The 23,905-nt window shown below is 39.6% G+C and overlaps 1 protein-coding gene across 4 annotated transcripts in view; it reads left to right on the forward strand.

The window, feature by feature from the left end:
* The window catches only part of FHOD3 (formin homology 2 domain containing 3), a 494,073-nt gene that overhangs the window by 261,199 nt on the left and 208,969 nt on the right, over window positions 1-23,905 (forward strand). For all 4 annotated transcript variants that reach the window (XM_027127768.1, XM_027127769.1, XM_027127771.1 and 1 more), the window contains exon 6: window positions 18,830-18,924. In XM_027127768.1, coding sequence (XP_026983569.1) covers window positions 18,830-18,924 — 95 coding nt within the window. The remainder of the gene's footprint in view (window positions 1-18,829; window positions 18,925-23,905) is intronic.

Here is a 23,905-nt window from a genome sequence, read left to right on the forward strand (position 1 = left end):
ATGAAATTTAAATGCCACAGACATACTCTATATCTGTTATGTACCATGTCCCTGTAGAGGACCATAAACCATTGGAATATATATCTAAGGTATTTTTGCCCCCAAGAACCAATTTTCTTGGTTCTTGCCCCTTTTGAGAATGCATGGTCTAAAGTGTTTATTCAGTTTCAGTAGCTGGTGACATGTGAAATGCTCATATACTTATAGAAATGAAAACAAAGTACTTGCCAGTGACAGCCCCTAATGACTATTAGCATATGGCAAAACAGTCAGCTCTGATGAACATGTGATTACAGCTGCCAGGAAATAGCTATTACATAAATGTGAGTCTAATGTGTTGGCTACAGAGATGGGATGGGTGATGGTGAAGGTCACGGACACATGGCCTTGTGGCCTCGTCAGCTCTGCAGAGGCTGCACTGGTCTTAGACCTGTTTGTGCTCAGGGAACTGCCCAGTGCTGTTAGAGAACACACTTGGCCCCGGAGACATCGTCTTAGTTGCTTTTGGGATTTCTTGCTGTGGACATTAGGCCATTGGTTTTTAGTCAAGTAGTGTGTTGATATGATTTTATTTTTACTTATTTTATTGTAGTAAAATATATACAACGTATAATTTGCCATTTTAACTCTTTAATTGTACAATTCAGTGACATTAATTACCTTCACAAGGTTGTACTGATATTACCACTACTTCCAAAACTTTTTCGTCATCTCAAAGAAAATCTCTGTACCCGTTAAACAGTAACTCCCCACTCTGTCCTCCCCCACCCCCTTTTCTTGTCTCTATGAATTTGCCTATTCTAGATATTTCATGGAAATGCAGTCATCCAATATGTGTCCTTTTGTGTCTGACTAATTACACTCAGTATGATTTTTTTTCAAGGTTCACTCATGTTGGAGCATATATCTGATATGATTTTTAAATGTGTCTATATGTTAAATGTATTCACACATATTTCAGTTTTTTGGATGCAGATAGACATGCACAACCAACGGAGAGATTTATTATTTATTTTTCTCTTATTAAAGGAAGCTTATTATTTTTTTCTCTCCTTTTCTTTGAACATCACCAACTTATAGCCAATAGGTGTGAATGAGTCACAATAGGAAGGTTTCTCATTCTTTGACTACTATGCATATTTTGGTTTTGTTCTAGATTACAAAATACAGATAAAATATTATCATAAAATACATTTGGCAAGCTTGTAATACTTCTAAAGAATTCAGGTTTAAGTAAGTTGTAGGCAAGTGACTACTACACAGGATCCACAGTTTAAAAAAGTCTTTGAAATCCCACTGTGGAGGTTCACAATCAAGTAACAGTCCTCTGAGAAGAAACGAAGGGATTGTCATATATATATATATATATAATTTTTTTTTTTGCGGCACGTGGGCCTCTCACTGCTGTGGCCTCTCCCGTTGCGGAGCACAGGCTCCGGACGCGCAGGCTCAGCGGCCATGGTTCACGGGCCCAGCCGCTCCGCGGCATATGGGATCCTCCCGGACCGGGGCACGAACCCGCGTCCCCTGCATTGGCAGGTGGACTCTCAACCACTGCGCCACCAGGGAAGCCCCGTCATATTTAAAAACATTATTTTCTTGTATTCCATGATGCTCTGATTTTAAAATAATGTTTAAAAGTGAAAATTTGAACCTGTGTCAAACAGGCACCCGTGTAAAGCTTGGCAAACATGGGGAGGCCCGGAAGCCATTTCCAGCAATTTGGAGTTTTGAGGGAAGCAGGCTGGGCTGGTGGGGACCAGCGTCACCTACCTGGTCCCTAGCCACATCACTGCCCCAGTGATAGAGCACGGAAACTGGTCGTCAGGATGTGGGAAATTGGTTTTCCCTCTGTTTGCCTTTGAATTTGATTAGAAGCAGGTGCTGATAGTAAGCTAGGAGAGAGCCCTACCTAACCAGGCGCAACCCTTAGGTTGTGGTTTGGTTTAGCAATGACCAGTGGTTCCCGTCTCTGGCTGTGCAGGAGAATCACCTGTGGAACTCTGACAAACAGGGAGGCCAGGATCACGCCCACAACCAATTAAATCAGGTGCTGGAGGTGGGGCTGAAGAGGGGTGGGAGTTGTGGTTTAAGGCTTCCCAGGCAATGATTTTTTTTCCCTGAGAACCCCGAGTAGGGTCAGTACCTTGGATGCTGGCAGCCAAGGTAATCGCAGGACTCAGGTCCTTTTCAGGGGGCTGCGGGACACCCTGGAAAGAGCCAGCACCCTGCAGGGGGGCCAGCAGCAAATCCTGTCTAGATGCGGATTCACTAGCAGTTGGTAGAATTTGAGGAAGCTAGGAAGTTGAGTAAGGTAGGTTATTTTAGGAAGTTAAAATTCTAAATATGTTGAAATCCTAAATAGAGAGAAATACAGAATTAATATACTGAAAAATACTCTGATTGCTTTAATTAGTGCCCCAAAGTGAATTTTTTTATGAAGTCCCATCTGGGATTCCAGGACTGCAGGTATAAACATCTATTAGAAGAGCGCCGCCTAGTGCCAGACACTTCATATTACATCCTCATGAAGCGCTTTAGAATAATGTTATGGAAATACAGAACTTTGGAGCTGGGGGGCTTTGGAGGTTTTCAGGATAAACCCTATATCTCTCAGATGATGGAGTTGAGGTCTAGAGAGATTAATTAGCATAACATCATCAACAAGAACTGGCTGACCATCAGCCGTGTGTGCTAATATGTAATCTCATTTCATGCTGACAACATGGAATCCAAGTTGGATGCATCTTCCATTTTACAGATGTGTAAACTGAGGCCCAGGAAGCTACATATCTTGCACTTTTTTAGAATTAGGAAATGGTGGAGGCAACATGAAAGCCAGCTTCTCCCTGGGTCCAAGTCCTGTGAGTTTTCCTTGATGCTGTGCTGTCCTGAAAGCAGAAATCAGCAGAACCATTGATGTACCTTTTCTCGTGCCCTGGGAGCTCATCTGTCTTCTCGAAGCTAAGTATGCGCCAGCTTTTAAGGTATGGCTCTGTTGTCCTTGCCCGTGAAACCTCCTCTACTTACTCAGGCTCATACCAACCCCACCCTTCTCTGAATTTGGGTATTTTATGAGCTCTATCCCACCCCGCTTGGACTTAATTGCTCTCTCCAAGCTTCATACCTCTTGCCTCTGTCACAAAGGCTTATCCAGGAAAGCCATTCAGGAGGCGATGCCCCATGTGTATGCCTCCTGTGTGTCCCCTCCCTAGGTTAGGGGAGGAGCTGCTTCCCCTAGGGTCACTGTGAAGGGAGCCCTTGTTACTGACTCATGATGCCACCCCAGGTCCTTATGGGAAAAGCAGGATTAGATTGAGTCCATGAGGTGAGCAGGACGGTCCAGTCACTGCTGAGCCTGTGGAGTCCGTTTCTGGTTCATTTCATCTCTGGCTCTGAGGTGCCTTGGGAAGGCTGTGTGCTTCCACTGGTATTTCATTGGATGTAAGTCCTGGAGATCATTACAGAACAGATGATTAAAATGACTGTTTTTCTTTTCATGGAGAAATTAGGAGTCTGCCAAATTTTTTTTTTTTTTTTTTGCCAAATTTTTTAGAAGCTCAAAACCTGCTAATCTATTAAACCTTTCTTCATTCCTTTTGTTCCTCCTTATCTAAAAAATGGGAGAAAGTGGAATGAGAGAGATTGAGCATAGGTGTAATTGAGGCTACAAAGGCCCAGCAGTAATAAGGCTACTCCTGTACTGGTGGCTCATGGAGGCTTAGTTTTAAACCTTTAGTGTGGAAATCTGAAATATAAACTTTGATGCTGGTGGGAAGGTGAAGGAATGGTGTAGAAACTTATCCGTCCTATGTGTGGCATTAGATGGGAGATGAGGATGCAGAGAGCTTGGCTACCTAATGTCCTGGTGGGAAGGTCCATCAGAAAGAACCACACAAAAGATCCTGTTTTAAGGGCCCTGGGTGGAGGATCCTCCCTCCTCTGAGAGCTACTGTTTAGGCTTGCAAATGTGAAGAGAGGCCCTTAAGCCTGATTTATTTTAAAATTTATCTTAGAGACCTTTTTCAGGGGTAGAGAGAGGTTAGTAATTATTCCAAGAATGGTTTTGAAAATTTGCATTGCAAAAACTGCTGAATGTCAGCAGGGGACTCCAAACTTTGACACCTTGTTGGAGCTCTTTGTGCTGATTAAATTCTTGTCTCCAGTCTAGAATTGGCAGCTTCTTCTCCTTAATTTTCATGCAGTAGTCAGTGTTGAAAGACTATTTCTTTGACAGTTGCCCTTGGGTAAAACTGGGCCTGGGCTTGTTATTTAGGGCGGTTAAGTGGAAAAGAATATTAATAAGGCAGACTCCAAGGTCTCCACTTAGTTCCAAAAATGTCAACCTTATCAATCACTTTTCAATATTTACTGCGGGCTTTAGTGCATAGTGGAAATTGGGAATTGGCAAATCCATTTCAGAGTTAAGAAGAGTAACTTTTAATGGTCTGATTAAAATAAGTTGAAATCCGTTTTTAAGATGAATTAGCTCATCCCAGGAGATAAGGTTTTAGTGATAGTCATGGTTTTTTCCCTCTCGGGAGATAACTTTGATTCAAGAACTCGCAGCCCAGATTGTCAGAGCCCCTGCTGTGTTCTGCTTTAAGAAAGTACTGTCTTTATTCCCGTCTTACCCCTAGGTACTTTATGACCTTTTTTTTTTTTCTTAGATTCCATATATATGTGTTAGCATACGGTATTTTTTTTCTCATTCTCACTTACTTCACTCTGTATGACAGACTCTAGGTCCATCCACCTCACTACAAATAACTCAATTTTGTAAAATAGCTAGCTAGTGGGAAGCAGCCGCATAGCACAGGGAGATCAGCTAGGTGGTTTGTGACCACCTAGAGGGGTGGGATAGGGAGGGTGGGAGGGAGGGAGATGCAAGAGGGAAGAGATATGGGAACATATGTATATGTATAACTGATTCACTTTGTTATAAAGCAGAAACTAACACACCATTGTACAGCAATTATACTCCAATAAAGATGTTAAAAAAAAAAAAAAAAGAAAGTAGTGTTGATGATCTTGTGCTTCCATGGCCTCCAGGGGGTAGTGAATGTATCCAGCAACACAGCAAAATCCATCTTCACTCCCAATGGGCAAGTCGCAGGTCACCGTCCTCCAAAACAAAACAAAAAAGCAAAACCAAAAGACCCCCCCAAACCCAAACCAACCCTAGTGACCACTGGTAATGGTTTGTAGCAAAAAATTGCCCTTGTGGGTAAGGTAATTTTTCTTTAATTTTTCATACATCCAGTCTAGTTTTTCTGTACTTTTGGTTGAAATAAGTAGGCATTATTTGCAGTCACATTTTCAAATGGTAAAAATCTCTGATCTAATGGAATGGCTGTAGAATAGGCTTTTCTTCCTATTGCTTTTGTGAAAAGAAAGCCAAGTCAAGAGTGGGAGAATGCAGTTGAATAAGTCTAGAGATCTAATGTCCAGGCATGATGACTATAGTTAACAATACTGGATTGAATTAGCGAAATTTGCTAAGAGAGTAGACGTCACGCACACCAACTGTGACTCTGTGAGGAGCTGATATGTTAATTAGCTTGACTAAGTAATCATTTCACTGTGTATGTGTGTATCACATCATCATGACGTATACCTTAAATATACACAATTTTTATTTAAAAAATATTTTTAAAAGTTCAGGAAGAGAGAATGATAAAGTAAATGGTACACGATATAAACAATGAATGGATCTGGGTAAAATGTATATGGGTAAACAAGAGTTCCTTGCACTATTTCTGCAACTTTTTTGTAATTTTGAAATTGTATCAAAATTAAAAGTTACCGTAAGATGCATATATATATATATATATATATATATATATATATATATATATATATATATATATATATAGTGGGGAGGTGATGTACAAAGGTAAATTGAAATACTCAGACTTCAGTGGGGGAAATCTTTTGTTTCATGGTGGAACTCTACGGTCAGATATGCAAGTGGATACTTAGTTTGCAAGTGAAAGCCTTGTCCAGGACATAAGAAAAGGGCTAGTTTATAGTCAAATGTATGATATGCCTATAGTTATTTCAGTGCTTTTTAAAAAACCCAACAACATTGCATTAAAAACACTTCAGCCTAAACTGTGTAATTCCCTTAAGAAGGTAATGCAGCTCTGGAATCTCCGAGCCCATTTACAGAGTACATGTGACCTGTAATTTCACTGCAATATCCAGTGAAAGGAAAGAATGGATGAGGTGTTTATTAAAAGACTACTCAGGGCAGCAGTGTTTAAGAGCTCTTTGTTTAAAAAGTCAGATGACTCTGCCAGGAAGGAATTACCTTTCAATTTCTTCCATGGCATTTTTGGCATCTTTGGCCAAAGGAAAGGACATGAACAAGCAGGCAGATAACCTACATGGGATTGTTTTCTTGGGGTGATTGTCTCCGATGAGTAAGAACTTCTTTTTTAAAAAAATTACATCTAGCTCTGGTTTGTAGAATGAATATATATTTTATATGTAAGAACTTCTCTTTAAAAGCAAGGCACATATAACTAAATCAAGATTGACAGTCTTAGGAAGCCCTTAATGGAAGCAGAAGGTTCAGAGACACAGGAGCCCAGATGGGGTGGACAGGAAGCTGAAAGGTGGGTGGGAGGCTGGGGATGGGAGGGAGCTAGGAGGTCTTCCAGCTTCAGCTGATATGGTTAATGTTTTAGAAAATTCAGTGGTGACATCTTTCATGGATTAGAAAAAGAGTGGGAATCAGGCTGGGTCAGCAGTTGCTATAATCCGAGAGAGACAATGGAAGCTGGACCTGAGGCAGTGATGGAGGGAAGAAAAGGTGAATTTGAGGCCTGTTTCAGAGGAAAATGGAGGGAATTAGATGACTCACTGGAGGCAAAGGATAAGGGAAGGAAAGGAGTTTGGAATGATAGATTCCAAACTCCTGTGGCTGAGATCTATAGGAAAAGTTTTCGTATTTATATAAAATAGAACAAAAATAGAAACAGCCCTTACCTAAAATGAAATGCACTCTATTTTCTATTCTGTTTTGTTTCCTGAAAAAATAAATTGCCGGTCTAGACTCACTAAATTGATTTCCTAACCCACTTGTGGTGTTTGAAAATGCAAGTGTGCAGTGAGCTCCAGTGTGTAGCCTGGGTGATTGGATGCTTTTAACAGGCCCCATTGGGACTCACTGCAGTAGGCAGGGTGAGGAGTGTCAAGTGTTAAGGGGGAAGCACTTAAAACCCACCAGTCCTGCTTCCAGCAAAGCATCTGGGAGTTATCTGTGGCGTATGTTATTGTTCCTTTTAGAAGATCCTTGGACTAAAAGATTTCCAGCTTCAAAAAAGAAAGGAAAATAAGAAGGAAAATAAAAAGGAGGGAGGAAGGGAGAAGAGGAGAAATGAAAAAGAGAAAAAGGATTGAAAACCATGTGGTTAGACTGTTGAGGCAAAGTTCTGAGCAGACCCAGACACAGGACTTCACTCCAGGCCACCTTCCATGTTGCTGCTAGAGTTCTTATTCTAAAAGCAGAGAGGGAGGAGTTCTGCCTGAGAGGGCGTAAGCACACTGGAACTATCTCTCCTATTGAATGTGACTATAAACCTGGGAAAAAAATATGTGAAGCAACTATTTGAGGACTTTGAAGAGTAAACGGTAGTGGACAGATTGGAGAAGAAGACTAGAATTGGACGATAGCATTGTGATGGTGCTTTTAACATTTTTCTTCTAGTATTTCCTGGTCTGGACTCAAATCAGCCCCAAACCCAAAAGTGGCCATCAATGTATTCAGAGAGAGTTCCAGAAGAGGCCTTCTATTTCTGGCTTGAGTAGGAGGAAAAGGGACTCCAAACGCTCCAGAGTGCAAAAGTACCCCGGTGTTTCTTAGTCTTTTCTCTGTTATCTTGAACCCCTGCCCCCAGGTAATCCCATGGTAAGAACAGCTGTGATAATAATGTGAGAACAGCAGGAACCTGCAGGCACCTAAAACTCTGAGGGAAGGAGGCATAAACTTTTGCTTTGATTGAGAGGAGTTGTAGTCACAAGGGGGTTGGGGTGAATTCCGTTTGTATTTTTCCCTCTCTGTTTTCCCACTGCCTGGCCCCAGATGTGAACACAGTCACAAAAAGTCAGTGGCAGAGCAGGATAAATAATGGCCCAGCTCTCTGGTTGAAAGACCGAGAAAGGGAGCCCCAGGGAACCTAAAAGCAAGTATCAGGGAGATAATGGAAAAAGAGGAGCTCAGGAAAGTGACCTTCAAAGTTTTTTATGAGCCCCTGAGCTCACCACAAACTACACGCATGAATCTGATGCTAATCAGTATACCAAAGACTTTGAGAACTGAACAACAAGGTAGACCGCTGCCCAGGTTCCAGACTAGCCACTGGGTGGTAGACATGCAGGGCCAATCCAAATGGCACAACAAAGGACTTTGAAAATTGAACTGGTATTGGAACCACAGCCCATAAAAGGCAGGTCAGAACTTGTGGCTTAAAGGGAACAGGTTAAATTCCCTGCTTAAACAAAAATGTCAACATTTTCTCTAATATTTAAACAAAATCCAGAGTTATAATTTTCAAAATGTCCAGGATATAAGCCAAAATTAGTTGACATACAATAAACTAGGAAGATTTCAACTTGCATAGGAAAAGAGAAATCAGTAGACCCCAGGGCCAGGGTGACATTGACTGAATTTGTCAAATGCTTTAAAGCAGCTATTATAAAAAAAAGAAGTAAGGATGAACACTATTGAAGTGAATGGAAAGATAGAAAGTCTCAGAAAAGAAACAGAAGATATAAAGAAGAGCCAAATGAAAAATTTAGAAATGAAAAATACATCAGTCAAAATAAAAATCTTACTAGATGGGCTCAGTAGCAGAAAGGAAATGATGGACCTAAATTCAAATGTACCAATAATTATATTAAATGTTACTGGCCTGATCACAGTGATTAAAAGACAGAGATTATCAGAATGGATACAAAAAACAAGACCCAACTAAATGCTGCCTATAAGAAACCCACCTTAATTATAATGCTATAGTTAGTTTAAAAGCAAAAGGATACAGAAATATATATCATACAAACACTAATCAAAAGAAGGCCATATTAACATTAGAGAAAGCAGAGGCCAAAGTAAAGAAAATAGCAAGGGATAAAGAAGGACATTATAATGATAAAAGAGTTGATTCATCCAGAAATGGAAAACCTATAGAGCTTCAAAATACATGAAGCAAAAACTGAGAGAATTGAAATAAGAAATGGAAAATCTTCTGTTGTAGTTGAAGACTTCAGCATTCCTTTTTTAGTAATCAATAGAACTGGTAGACTGAAAATCAGCAAAGCTATAGTGGAACTAAACAGCACCATCAACAACTAGTTCTAACTGACATTTTTAGAGTACTCTACCTAACTATAGCAGAATACATATTCTTTTCAAGTACATATAAAACATTCACCAAGATAGGTAATACCCTGGGTCATAAAAATAACAAATTTAAGAGAATTGAAATCATATGTTATATTTTCTGGCCATAATGGAGTTAAACTATAAATCAATTACAGAAGGGTAACAGGAATATCTCCAAATGCTTGGAAATTAAACAACATGCTTTTAAATAATCCATATGTTGAAGAGGAATTCTCAAATGGAAGTTAGAAAATATTTTGAACTAAATTAAAATGAAAAACAAATAAAAATCTGTGGGATGCAGGTGAAGCAATGCATGGAGAGAAATTTATAGTATTACATGTTTCTAAGAAAATAATCCATAATATAAACACCTGCCTTAAGAAACTAGAATAAAAAAGGAAAAACAAACTCAATCAAGTAGAAGGAAAGAAATGATAAAGATAAGGGTAAAAACTAATGAAATTGAAAACAGAGAAATAACGGAGTCGATATCAATGAAACAAAATCTCATTCTTTGAAAAGGAAGATAATAAGCAACAATGACAAAGAAAAAGAGAAGACACTAATTGCCAACATCTGTAATGATGGGCTATCATGACAGACTCCACAGACGTTAAATGAGTAATAAAAGAATACTATGAACAACTCTAGGTATATAAAATTGATAATTAGATGAAATGGGCCAGTTCCCTAAAAACCACAGATTACCAAAATTCACCCAAGATGAAATAGATAACCTGACTAGCCTTATTACTATAAATGTTATTAACTATGACTATTAAAGAAATTTGATTCGTAGTTAACAATCTTCTGAAAAAGGAATCTCCAGGCTCAGATGGTTTCCTGGTAATTCTGACAAACATTTAAAGACAAAATAAAACCAATTTTATGTAATCTTTTCCAGAAAACATCAGAGGAGGGAATGCTTCCCTACTCATTTTATAGGACCAGCATTACCATGATATGAAACAAGACGGAGACAGGATACTATAGACCAATATGTCTCATGGACAAAGATGCTAAAATCCTCAGCAAAATATCAACAAATCAAATTCAGCAATCTATAAAAAGAATAATTCACCATGGCCAAGAGGGAATGCAAGGCTGGTTCAGTATTTGAAATTCACTTTGTGTAACTCACCACATTATCAGTCTGAAGAAAAACCACTTGATAATATCAATTGATATAGAAAAAACATTTGACAAAATTCAGCATCCATTTATGATTTAAAAAAACTTCTTAACAAACTAGACATTGGACGGGATCGTCTTCACCTTGATAAAGGGCAATGTGCAAAAAGCTATAGCTAACATCATAATCAATGCTGAAAGACTTACATGCTTTCCCCCTAATACTGAAAAAAGACAAAGTTGTCCATTCCTACCACCCCTATTGAAATACTTAACCAGTGCAATAAGGCAAAGAGGAATAAAGGGTGGGGTGGGGGTGGGGGATATAGGTTGGGAAGGAAGAAATAAAATTGTTCTAGGTCACAGACAACATTACTGGTTATGTAGAAAACCTCAGAGAATCTACAAAAACATAACCCCCAAACCCCTAGAATTAATAAGTTTAATAAAGTTACAGAATACAAAGTCAAAACAAAAAAAATATTTTTATTTCTATAAACTAATAATAAATAGTTGGGAATAGAGAAGTTTTAAAAATACTTCCAGTAGCTCCAAAAAATATGAAATACTTATAAATTTAGCAGAAAGCCATATACAGAATCTTTAGTTAAAAACTACAAAACACTCATGAAAATAGAGCAGATCTAAATGATGACATAATAGGATCATGGGTTATAAGACTGAATGTAGTAAAGATGTCATTCTCCCAAAATTTATCTGTAGATTTAATGCATTTCCCATAATACTTCCTGAAAGATTTTTTGCAGATTTAGAAAAACTGCTTCTAAAATTTATGTGAAAAGGCCAAAGGACAAGAATAGCCAAAACAATTTTTAAAAGGAAGAATGAAATTGTAGGAGTCATACTACCTGATTTTAAGACTTCTTATGAAGCTACAGTAATCAAGATACTGTGATGTTGGCCAAAGGATAGACGGATAGATCAGTGGAACAGAATAGAGAATCCAGAAATAGACCCATGCAAACATAGCCAATTGATTTTTGGCAAATTTGCAAAAGCAAATAAAGATAGGATAGTCTCTTCAAACAATGGTATTAGATCCATTGGACATCTATGTGAAAAAAAAAGAATATCAATCTAAACCTCACAATTTATACAAAAAATATCTCAGGATGGAGCATATATTTAAATATAAAAAGTAAAACAAAAAACTTTTAGAAAAAATCATTGTGACTGAGTCGGGCAGAGGGCTCTCCCCCACTGTGTGTCTTGGAGAGTCTTTCTTTGCGTGCTTCTGTCCAGTAGATAACTGATGTGACTTCAGTGACGTACTTGATATGACTAATGTTTATTGAGCACCTACTCTGAGTCGGGCATTGCTCTAACTCAATCCCTACAACACCCCTGAAAAGCAGGTAGTATAGTCTTACTATCTTATTTTTGAGATGAGGGAACTGAAGCACAGAAAATTAATAAAAATGCCTCGAGTAAATTCCATGAGCAGCATAAAAACCAAGGTCCTGGTCTCTTTTTAGACCTGTGCTATTGCTACCCACCACCGTGTTCTGACATTCTCATCCTCCTCATCCTTCTTAGAAATGGAAATCACTAATTTTCGTGGTTCCTGTGACCCAGGCCATCTACTTTTTTTTTTTTTTTTTTTTTACATCTTTATTGGAGTATAATTGCTTTACAATGGTGTGTTAGTTTCTGCTTTATAACAAAGTGAATCAGTTATACATATACGTATGTTCCCATATCTCTTCCCTCTTGCATCTCCCTCCCTCCCACCCTCCCTATCCCACCACTCTACGTGGTCACAAAGCACCGAGCTGATCTCCCTGTGCTATGCGGCTGCTTCCCACTAGCTATCTATTTTACGTTTGGTAGTGTATATATGTCCATGCCACTCTCTCTCTTTTTTAATTTTTTTCCTGGGCGAGTTTTATTCACAGGCCCTCATTTACATTGGTGGTATTTTGCTGTGGAAGCTTAGTGAGACATTAACCCACTTAAGTCTATTTAGTGCCATCTTGTGTCTGCAGTGGGTTTTGCAGGATGGAGTGCTTTAGCTTTAGGGCTAGGGTGCAAAAGATCTAGCCTGAAAGCTCTTGATTGTCACAATGTTATGACAAATCAGTATGATCAGAAAGTTGAATTCCATTAGACGTGGACTTTCTGGTGACTTTCTTCCTCCAAAGTGGGCAGTTAATAGAACCTTGAAGGGAAACATCATAGAGCGAAAACTTATAGAAATTCTTACTTTGACTCCCTTTTTGTAGTGGTGCCCTGGCTTGCTGGGCTTTCTGCAGTACCAGAGGCCCTGAGCAGTTAGGGAGGAGACTTTCATTCCTGGCTTTTCAGCCTTGGGGGGGAAGGTCTCCCCAAGGAATGTACCTTCCAGAGGCTGAACAGTCTACATTGACTTCCCTGTGCCATTTTGCTGATTTAGAAGATGCTAAATCTGCCTTGGATTTGCTTCCTCAGCAGTGGAACTTGAATGGGAAAAGGACTGTGGTACAAAGTCCTCTTCCCTGGAGATTTGCAAGTTTGTTTTGGAAGGGAGAGGAGGAAAGAAAAAGGGAAAGGGAAAAGTGGGCAGAATGTGCTGAATTCTCAGAACTCTTTCATGAAGTGGGTGCTGTATCTTTCTGAAGGAGGGAGGGGTATGCCAAGAGGGATGGGCTAGTAAAAAAATTCTAAAAACCAAGAGAAGCACCTAACACTTTACATTATACAGTCTTATTTGGTTCCTTTTTGTATATTTCTTTACTTCCCAATTATAAAATTAATAGATGCTCATAATGAAAATCAGGGAAAAGTAGAAAAAAATACATCCAAAGAACATATAACCAATCATAGTGCTTAATATGTCATGGGTTTCCCTTTCCTTCTGTGCTTGAGATTTTAGTGTTTTACTGAATTACATAATCGTTATAAGTTTCTACTTTTTAATTATTTTATCAGAAACGGTTCACAGGTTAGGACATAGCTTTGATAAATTGCTGTGTATGCTGAGTTCTAGATCTGATACATATTTAGATTTCAGTTGATAGTTTGATGTTATAGATGACACTCCAGTGAGTATCTTTGCTTCATCCTTTTTTTTTCCCCCTTTAACTTAGGGTTATTTCCTTAGGATAGATTCCCGAAATCACATTGGCTTGGGAAGAGCCTAGAGAGGACTTCCAGGCTCTGAGTACAGACATGGAGGAGCCCGCCTGCCCTGGCTGGAGGTGGACTCCGCCACTTGGTAGTGATGGGATTTGGGGGCACATTCCTTTACTTTTCAGAGCTTCAGTTTTTCCCTCTGTCAGACGGGAGTTATAATACCTGCCTCACAGCAGGGCTGTTGTATTAATAACACGTATAAAGTCCCACCCTCAGAACTTCGGACATGGTAGACACTAAATGGTAACTATTTTTAAAACAACTACAGCATTAAATAGCCTTATTATAGGACTTGTACCAACTTGCCCCACCACCAGGAATGTATGAAGTTACTGGTTTAACCTCTCCAGCAATTGATAACCTAATCATTTCTTTAAAAAATATCTTTCATGATTTAAGTGAAAATTCTCTCTCATTATTGTTTTAATTTGCATTTTTATTATAGTAAGAATGCACAACTTTGTTATTGTAAACCAGCTTGTCATCTTTCTTATGAAATGCTTTTAGTTTTTTTCTATTGGCATTTAGTATTTTCTTATCAACTTGTATGAATTGTTTATACAATAAATCATTTAAGCCTTTATCATATATGCTGTCATATCATTTATCTAGTATTATATTTTTATATCAAACTTTAATTTCCTTTGTATGTTACATACTTATTTCTCATTAAGATGAGAAAGTGGTTATAATTGTGATCTCTTCATTATAAATTCTGTAGATGAGTTTTTTATTGGGTCTATAATATTTCTTGCAATAATGACAGTATTATGTATTCATTTCTAAACATCCTACCTTTAATTGTTTTTCATGTCTTGTTAAATTTGCTTGAAAGTCTGTAGCATGGTACTAAATAATCATGAGATTAATGGGCATCATTTTAAAATTTTTTCTGATTTTAATAGGAGTATCTCCAGTGTTTCACCACTAAATAGAATATGAAACTGTTATTTTAAAAAATGTACAGTTTATTGTGACAAGGATATGTTAAATTAAGTGTTTAAAATTTTGAGTTTTTACTTCTAAAATATAGCAGAGGGAGGAACACTCCCAAACTCATTCTACGAGGCCACCATCACCCTGATACCAAAACCAGACAAAGATGTCACAAAAAAAAGAAAACTATAGACCAATATCACTGATGAACATAGAAGCAAAAATCCTCAACAAAATACTAGCAAATAGAATCCAACAGCACATTAAAAGGATCATACACCATGATCAAGTGGGGTTTATTCCAGGAATGCAAGGATTCTTCAATATACGCAAATCAATCAATGTGATAAACCATATTAACAAATTGAAGGAGAAAAACCATATGATCATCTCAATAGATGCAGAAAAAGCTTTCAACAAAATTCAACACCCATTTATGATAAAAACTCTCCAGAAAGTAGGCATAGAGGGAACTTACCCCAACATAATAAAATATATGATAAACCCTCAGCCAACATCGTTCTCAGTGGTGAAAAACTGAAACCATTTCCACTAAGGTCAGGAACAAGACAAGGCTGCCCACTCTCACCACTATTATTCAACATAGTTTTGGAAGTTGTAGCACAGTAATCAGAGAAGAAAAAGAAATAAAAGGAATCCAAACCAGAAAAGAGGAAGCAAAACTGTCACTGTTTGCAGATGACTTGATATTGTACATAGAGAATCTCAAAGATGCTACCAAAAAACTACTAGAACTAATCAAATAATCTGCTAAAGTAGCAGGAAATAAAATTAATGCACAGAAATCTCTTGCATTCCTATACACTAATGATGAAAAATCTGAAAGAGAAATTAAGGAAACACTCCCATTTACCATTGCAACAAAAAGAATAAAATACCTAGGAATAAACCTACCTAAGGAGACAAAAAACCTGTATGCAGAAAACTATAAGACACTGATGAAAGAAATTAAAGATGATACCAACAGATGGAGACATATACCATGTTCTTGTATTGGAAGAATCAATGTTGTGAAAATGACTATACTACCCAAAGCAATCTACAGATTCCATGCAATCCCTATCAAACTACCAATGGCATTTTTCACAGAACTAGAGCAAAAAATTTCACAAATAGTATGGAAACACATAAGACCCCGAATAGCGAAAGCGATCTTAAGAAAGAAAAACAGAGCTGGAGGTATCAGGCTCCCTGACTTCAGACTATACTACAGAGCTACAGTAATCAAGACAGTATGGTACTGGCACAAAAATAGAAATATAGATCAATGGAACAGGATAGAAAGCCCAGAGATAAACCCACGCACATATGGTCACCTTATCTTTGATAAAGGAGGCAAGAATATACAGTGGAGAAAAGACAGCCTCTTCAATAAGTGGTGCTGGGAAAACTGGACAGCTACATGTAAAAGAATGAAATGAGAACACGCTCTAATACCATACAGAAAAATAAATTCAGAATGGATTAAAGACCTAAATGTAAGGCCAGACAATATAAAACTCTTAGAGGAAAACATAGGCAGAACACTCTATGACATATATCACAGCAAGCTCCTTTTTGACCCACCTACTAGAGAAACGGAAATGAAACCAAAAATAAACAAATGGGACCTAATGAAACTTAAAAGCTTTGCACCGCAAAGGAAACCATAAACAAGACAAAAAGACAACCCTCAGAATGGGAGAAAATATTTGCAAATGAATCAACGGACAAAGGATTAATCTCCAAAATATACAGTCAGCTCATACAGCTCAATATCAAAAAAGCAACCAAATCCAAAAATGGGAAGAAGATCTAAACAGACAGTTCTCCAAAGAAGATAATGCAGATGGCCAACAAACACATGTAAGGATGCTCAACATCACTAATCATTAGAGAAATGCAAATCAAATCTATGATGAGGTATCACCTCACACCAGTCAGAATGGCCATCATCAAAAAATCTACAAACAATAAATGCTAGGGAGGGTGTGGAGAAAAGGGAACCGTCTTCCACTGTTGGTGGGAACATAAATTGATACAGCCACTATGGAGAACAGTATGGAGGTTCCTTAAAAACTAAAAATCCTACTGCTGGGCATATACCCTGAGAAAACCATAATTCAAAAAGATACATGTACCCTAATGTTCATAGCAGCACTATTTACAATAGCCAGGAGGTGGAACCAACCTAAATATCCATCGACAGATGAATGGATAAAGAAGATGTGGCACATATATACAATGGAATATTACTCAGCCATAAAAAGAAACGAAATTGAGCTATTTGTAGTGTGGTGGATGGACCTAGAGACTGTCATACAGAGTGAAGTAAGTCAGAAAGAGAAAAACAAGTACCGTATGCTAACACAAATATATGGAATCTAAAAAAAAAAAAAAATGGTTCTGAAGGACCTAAGGGCAGGACAGGAATAAAGATGCAGACACAGAGAATGGACTTGAGGACACGGGGAGGGGGAAGGGTAAGCTGGGACAAAGTGAGAGAGTGGCATGGACATATATACACTACCAAATGTAAAATGGATAGCTAGTGGGAAGCAGCCACGTAGCATAGGGAGATCAGCTCTGTGCTTTGTGTCCACCTAGAGGGGTGGGATAGGGAGGGTGGGAGGGAGAGCAAGAGAGAGGAGATATGGAGATATATGTTTATGTATAGCTGATTCACTTTGTTACACAGCAGAAACTAACACACCATTGTAAAGCAGTTATACTCCAATAAAGATGTTAAAAAATAAATAAATAAAATAAATCCAAAAAAATTTTTGAGTTTTTACATATTTAGGAGCATACTTTTTCTCAGAATGGTGCTGTGGTTTTGTCATTTGATCTTTTGTTGGATAGTATAATAGTGAGTTTTCTAACATAACACATGTATTTGTATGCTTGGAATTAGTGTACACTCACTATTTTGTGCTTTGCTCTTTTCAATCATCACCATTTTATCTGGACTGTTCCCACGACCTACATATAAAGTTGTGTGTATGTGTGTGTGTAACGCATAAAAGAAGGAATGTAAGAAAACATGTCAACATGTTAAGAATAATTCTTTAAACTATGAGATTATGAATTATTTTCACTTTACACCTCTTGTTGTCAGTTTTCTAAAATAAGATATCCTAATATTACCAGAAAAAAAAGTGTTACCAAAAAATGCCAATGCCATGCCAATTAATTATGGCTGCAGTAAGATAGGAGGTCAGACCTGATTCAAGGAAGCCTATTTACTTAAGAGTATGTAACTCCTGTTTGTTCGTATTCTAGAATCCAAATTATTTTGATACCAAGGGAACTGAAAAAATAGAGTTTATATATATAATTTTAAAAGTAATAATGTGGCTTTTTTTTTGGTTTTGTTTTGGGTTTTTTTGGTGAATAATAACAATCTGTGGTGACTATATTTTTCTTAACTAAGAATTTAGGACTTGGTATCGACAATTTTTTTATGATTTTTTAAAATTTTTTTATTGCAGTAAAAGTCACATAATATAAAACATACTATTTTAACCATATTTAAATGTATTCAGTGGCACTAAGTACATTCACATTGTTTTTCAACTCTCACCATCTCCAGAATTTTTCACCTTCCTAAGCTGAAACTCTGTCCCCATTAAACACTAACCTCCCCATTCCCCCTTCCCACCCCCACCCTCTGTTTTCATGATTTCTGACATTTTAAAACCTGAAAGTCTTTAAAAGGATTACAAATAATATTTAAATACATATTTATTCCTTATCTTAAGGGTTCAAATTGTATTGGCTCAAAATAGTTCCATAGTGTCAGGGACCTGCCTGACCATAGGCTGGGGCACCAGACAAGTTGTTTTTAGAAACTTCATGCACCCTCTTGGCCCCAGCGGGAGGCCATGACCCAGACACCATCTCATGGATATCTCTGCCTCGTCTGAGACTCCATACAGATATAGAAACGTAAAAACATGCATTTATACATCAAGGCACAGAGAAACAACAATCACTGGCTTTGGGGCCTTAATTGCATCTTCCAGACACCAGGATAACCCTTATTTCTTCTGGAGTGATCAACACTTTCTGCAATGAGATTGCGCTAATTTCAGAGCTCAGGGATTCTCTGCAGATTTGGTTCTTAACATACAGTGTACTTAAAGTGTGAAAATCTCACTTGACATTATGATCATTGGAGCTTATATTTACATATAAACCATAATGTCTCCTTGCTTCTTTTTCTCTTCTCTTCTGTAGCTTTGGGCCAGATTATGTTGTATGTGGATGGGATGAATGGAGTAATAAACCACAATGAAACCATTCAGTGGCTGTACACGCTCATTGGGTCAAAGGTAAGAGGAGGTTATGATTGAACATTTTATTCAGTTTGCATGTTATACACCTGTCTTTTTACCCTGTTACCCTCTCTGAGATGGTTTTGCAGAAAGAAGTCCTGTTCAGCTTTGTTCCTGCCCTGTCACAGTACAAATAAGGACTACTGTTTTATAGATTTAAAAAAAAAAAAAAAAAAAACTCAAATTGCAAAGAGCTTACGAATTTTTAATGTATTTTTATTTTTTCCTTTTAAGCATTAATCAAATGCTTTTGGCACCTCTGGTTTTTAATGTTTAATTAAAACATTATGCCATGGATAGAGTATTAATATTACCCACTGTATTTCATGTTTAATACTTTCAGTTACTTAAGTACATACTTATATGTTATACATATGTATATGCATATTCCTATATATAGATGAATGAATTTGAGATTGCCTTGCAACTCTGCTATCAATTATAAAAGTGACCAACATTTATTAACAATTTACCTAGGCACCAGGCACCATAGTAGGTACTTTTCAAGCATTATCACCTTTAATCCACCTAAGACCGCTCTAAGGTAAATAATACCATCCCCATTTTGTAGTTGAGGAAATAGTGCTTGGTTATGAGAATCTATCTAATTTCCCCCACGGATCTTGGCCTACGTCTGGCTGGCCGTGCCTCGGCTGTGAGTGCCCACACTCTGGGGGTGCTGCCTTAAGGAGGAAGATCCACTCTGGTACCTAAGGGGTGCTGGAAGTTGAGTGAGGCTCTGGTGTGGTCTTCTCTGGATTCAGGTGGGACCGGGAGGTACCTGGCTGGGGGCGGGGCGGCGTGGATTTGGAGGAAGTAAGAAGGGATCCTGTCCTGAGCAGATGCTACTGAACCCAGGCAGAAGTATGGTCAGCTTGTGGGGTGAGGCACCATAGCAGAGACCACGGTGACTAGAGGAGGCAACAGGATCAGGCAGGGAGGGCATCGAGGGCCTGGGTGGGGAATTTCAGCCTGACTTCGGTCACAGAATCAACATAGCTTCCCAGGGGTCCCTGCAGAACCTGTGGTCATCCCAGGCTTCCCATCCCTATGTTCACTGCCACCCCCAGTTGGGCGAGCCTGCCAAGGCTGGCAGGCACCAGTGCCATGCTCTTAAGCAATGAGTCACATCCCTTGACCTCGCTTCTCAAAGTACCTGCTTCCTGAGGACCCTGCTGTATGTCAGGAGCACTCAGCCTTGATTTGACTTTATGACAAGAATAGATCTAGTTGAAGCTGTATCTTCCTTCCAGACTTGGTGATGGTGCCCTTGTGTGGGTGGGAGGGCCTTTCCCCTCTGGATGGCTTCGGTGTGCAATGCCCACTGGGTCCCAGGTCCTTGGTTGCCCTTACATCTTCCTCTCAATTTTCCTTTTCCCAGTATTATTGATGACAGAATCCCCCCAGTCCCGTTTTATAATAGAAACAGCCATGGTTTCTCTTAGGAGACTGAAAATCTGTTCTTCTTTTTAAAAATTTGGCTCTGTTTTCTATGGAAAATGGATATGGCTCTATTTACAAACTGCTGTAGGTGACCTTGCAAGCTGAGTGGAATTCTGGGCCGAATAGACTGATTTAGCCAGGCTGAGGGATGATGTGTATCTCATATCCTGTTTCAGCGTTTTCTGATTTTTCTGTCCTTCTGCTGGGAGCCTTCCCTAACCTTCATGTTCATTTGGAAGCTGCTCCCTCCCCTGTGCTCTCTGCATGGCCTCGAGGACCCCAAAAGCTAGGGAGATGGGAGAGTTTGCAATAAAAACTGACTTTATTATGGTCATCATAAAACGCCAACAAGCAGCCCTATTTCCAAAAGGGAATAAAACCTAGCAGCTGTGCTTGTGATAGGAAAAGTGACAACCTTTTAGCTCATCACCAGGAAGGGAGTAGAGGGAGGGCAAGGTCCCGGTGGTGGGAGTGGGAGGGGAGAGAGGATGGCACAGGCAGGAAGAAGAGAAGAGAGAGAGGGGAAAGGGTGAGAGGAGAGACCATGGGCTAGGAAGAAAAAGAGGAGATGAGAAAAAGGAAGTGGGCCTAACAGAAGTGCCTCTGTCCGCTCAGTAGATGGGAGGAAGGCTCAGAGCCTTCAGTGTTGCAACAGCATCCTGTCAGTTTTTCTTTGGAATCATTCTGCAAGGAAAAGGAATGCACAGGGACATCCTTACTGACTTCTAAATACCATGGAGAAATCACAAAATTAAAAGTCCTTAAGAATGAGTTTGTAGGAATTATGCTTCCCCCACTTCTTTCCCTGTGTAGCACACACAGCGTTTGGGACCTTGGGCATCTCTCCTCGGGGCCTCTGTCTCCCCAGCCACCTGGGGCACCAGCCTCTTCCCCAGCCACTTGGGGCATCAGCATCAGATCAGTGCTGGTTTCTTTCTCCATCGTTCATTTTCCAGAAGGAAGGTCCACAATAGTCTCCAGCTCTTGTGTTCAATACCAGGCCAGTCACCCTGAGGAAAAGAAAATAGAGTCAAGGGTCAGCCTAAGCCTTGGAGCTTATGGCTTTGTTAGAAAGGGGACGGTGGGTGATGCTCGCAGCCCGTGTCCACGCCTGACCCTGCAGGGGGTGCTCGGTTCCAGGCTAGTGGCTGAAAGTCAGCAGTGGTAGCAGCCACCGCGTTTATCTTCAGTGCAGTTCTAATGAGATCACTTGTCTTTACGAAACCAGTATGGTGGTCTCAACACTCCCCCTCCCCCCATGACTGGACAGTGAGGAATCTGCAAAGACGATTGGATGCACCAGCATGAAACCCTTAGGTTTTGAGAAGGAAGCCTCGGGCCCCTCCTTCAACATTCAGATTGGTCAGTACAGCCACAGTGGTTTTCCTGGTTCAAATTAAATTAAGAAATCAGGAAAGCCAGGGGTCCTAGGGTTTTCTTTTGATGAAGATTTCTCGGAACCTAAAGAACAGAAACCATGAGGTCCTGTTGTTTTCACCTTAAACAGGCACAGAGTTGATAATGGAATCCTGGGTTAGAGAAACCTTGTCATTCTATTTTCATAATTCTTCATTTTCCTTCCATGAAAGGCAACAAGATGTGAGTCTGCCAGAGGGCCATTATGCAATATTTGCAGATATTTGAGTCTTACAGACAGAGGAGAAAATGTTACATTTGCAGCTAAATAATTACTTTTTAAAAGAAAGAAAAAGTGTTTTCAATAACATGTTTCATTCTATTTACAAAAATCCATCTTTAAACTTCCCAGTCAGAGGTAAGAAGCAGATGCTCAACCCATGGCTTTCCACACAGTATGGACTTTTTCTTTTAGTGTATCTGGAAGTCTCATGAATTGGGGTAAGGTGATTCAGCTTGTACAGCATAGCCTTTCATCATCCTCACGCAGAGTCTGCCTCTCTGTATCCGTATGGATCCCCTTCTGGCCATGGGGGAGGCCGCAGGGGTTGTCCACCTCCTTGTGGGTTTCATGGCCTCCTGATGTCATCATGAAATCCGCCCATTCTGTGTTGCTATTTCTGCATTTTTCTGTCTGCCCCACTGAAGCTCATTCTTCCAGCTGTGCCCGAGGTTGCTGGTCACAGATCTCAAGACTTTCTTTGTACTGTGTGGGGATGGCCCTGTGTCCCGACTCCCATGTAGCCTAGTTGCTAAACCTGAGTCTAGGGGAGCTCTGGCCACAGCCCCCTTTCTCACACACACACACACACACACACACACACGCACACACACACACTCTCTCTCTCTCTCTCTCTCTCTCTCTCTCTCTCTCATTCTCTCTTACACACCTTAGAGAGCCATGCTCCCTCTTCTCCCTACCCCCCACACCGCCCCCCCCACACACACACTGGGAACACTGCTCAAAGTTTCGTTAGGATGGTAGAATGATGAGAAGTAACGGTGCAGTGTGTAGGATGGAGGTGGGTGGGTTGGGGAGAAATTGACAGGGATGGGAAGCTGGGGGGCTAGCACAGTATCAAATCTCTGAGGTGGTGAGGCCTGGCTAAGAATTACAGCAGAAACGGAACGATGAAAATTTGGAGACATTTTGAGGAATAGCTTCCTAGGATTGGGTTCCTGCATTTAGAAAAACAAAATCAAGAATCAAAGCTAGGGTCATAGTTTTGAATCTGGGCAGCTAGAAATACATCATTGCCTCTGGCAGGAGTAGAAAAGTTGGATATTGGGGTTCATTAGCAGGAAAGCTTTGGCATACTGGTTGTGAGATGAAGGCAGTGTCTCCCAGGAGAGCTAAGCAGGTGTGTCCAGGGTGCCAGGTGCTCCGGGAAGTGCTGCCTCGTTGTGGAGGAGAGGACCTTCCGTGAGCCCTTTGGTCATGGTCATTGGCATGTCACTGCCAGTGTGATCCACTGAGATGACCTACATGTGGGTGAGATCTGAAACGCTTTTTAATTTTTTTTTTGGTTAAACTTTTTATTTTGAGATAATTGATAATTGTAGATTCACATATAATTGTTAGAAATAATACATAGAGATCCTGTGTAATCTTCACCCAGTTTTCTCCAAAGGTAACATCGTGTAATACTGTACTACAATATCTCAAATCAGGAGATTGAGATTTGGTACAGTCAAAAGACAGAATATATCCATTACCAGCAGGAGCCCTAATATCACTTCCCTCCTATTCCCACCCCCACCTACATCCCTGGCAACCATTCATCTGTTCTTCATTTCTACACTTTTGTGATTTCAAGAGTGTTATATAAATGGTAGTGTGCACAGCATGTAACCTTTTGGAGCTGGCTTTTTTTTTCACTCAGCAGAATTATCTGAAGATTCACTGAAGTGCTTTTTGAGTTACATAATATAAAATAGGATCCTAGCCTTGAAGAGATGGCAAAGTCTTGTTCAAGGTGTTCCTGACATTCACCAGCCACATTCCTGATACTCCGGCAGAGAGAGTGTCATTTCCCCCCAATAGCCATTAATAGACACTGGAATTGAGGGAAAGCCTTCCTTATTGGGACCCACCTCGGCCTCTCTGTAATTAACCAAA

Source organism: Aethalodelphis obliquidens, unplaced genomic scaffold, assembly GCF_003676395.1.
Source record: "Aethalodelphis obliquidens isolate GAN/ISIS:26980383/991018 unplaced genomic scaffold, ASM367639v1 scaffold32, whole genome shotgun sequence".
NCBI classification, from domain to species: Eukaryota; Metazoa; Chordata; class Mammalia; order Artiodactyla; family Delphinidae; genus Aethalodelphis; species Aethalodelphis obliquidens.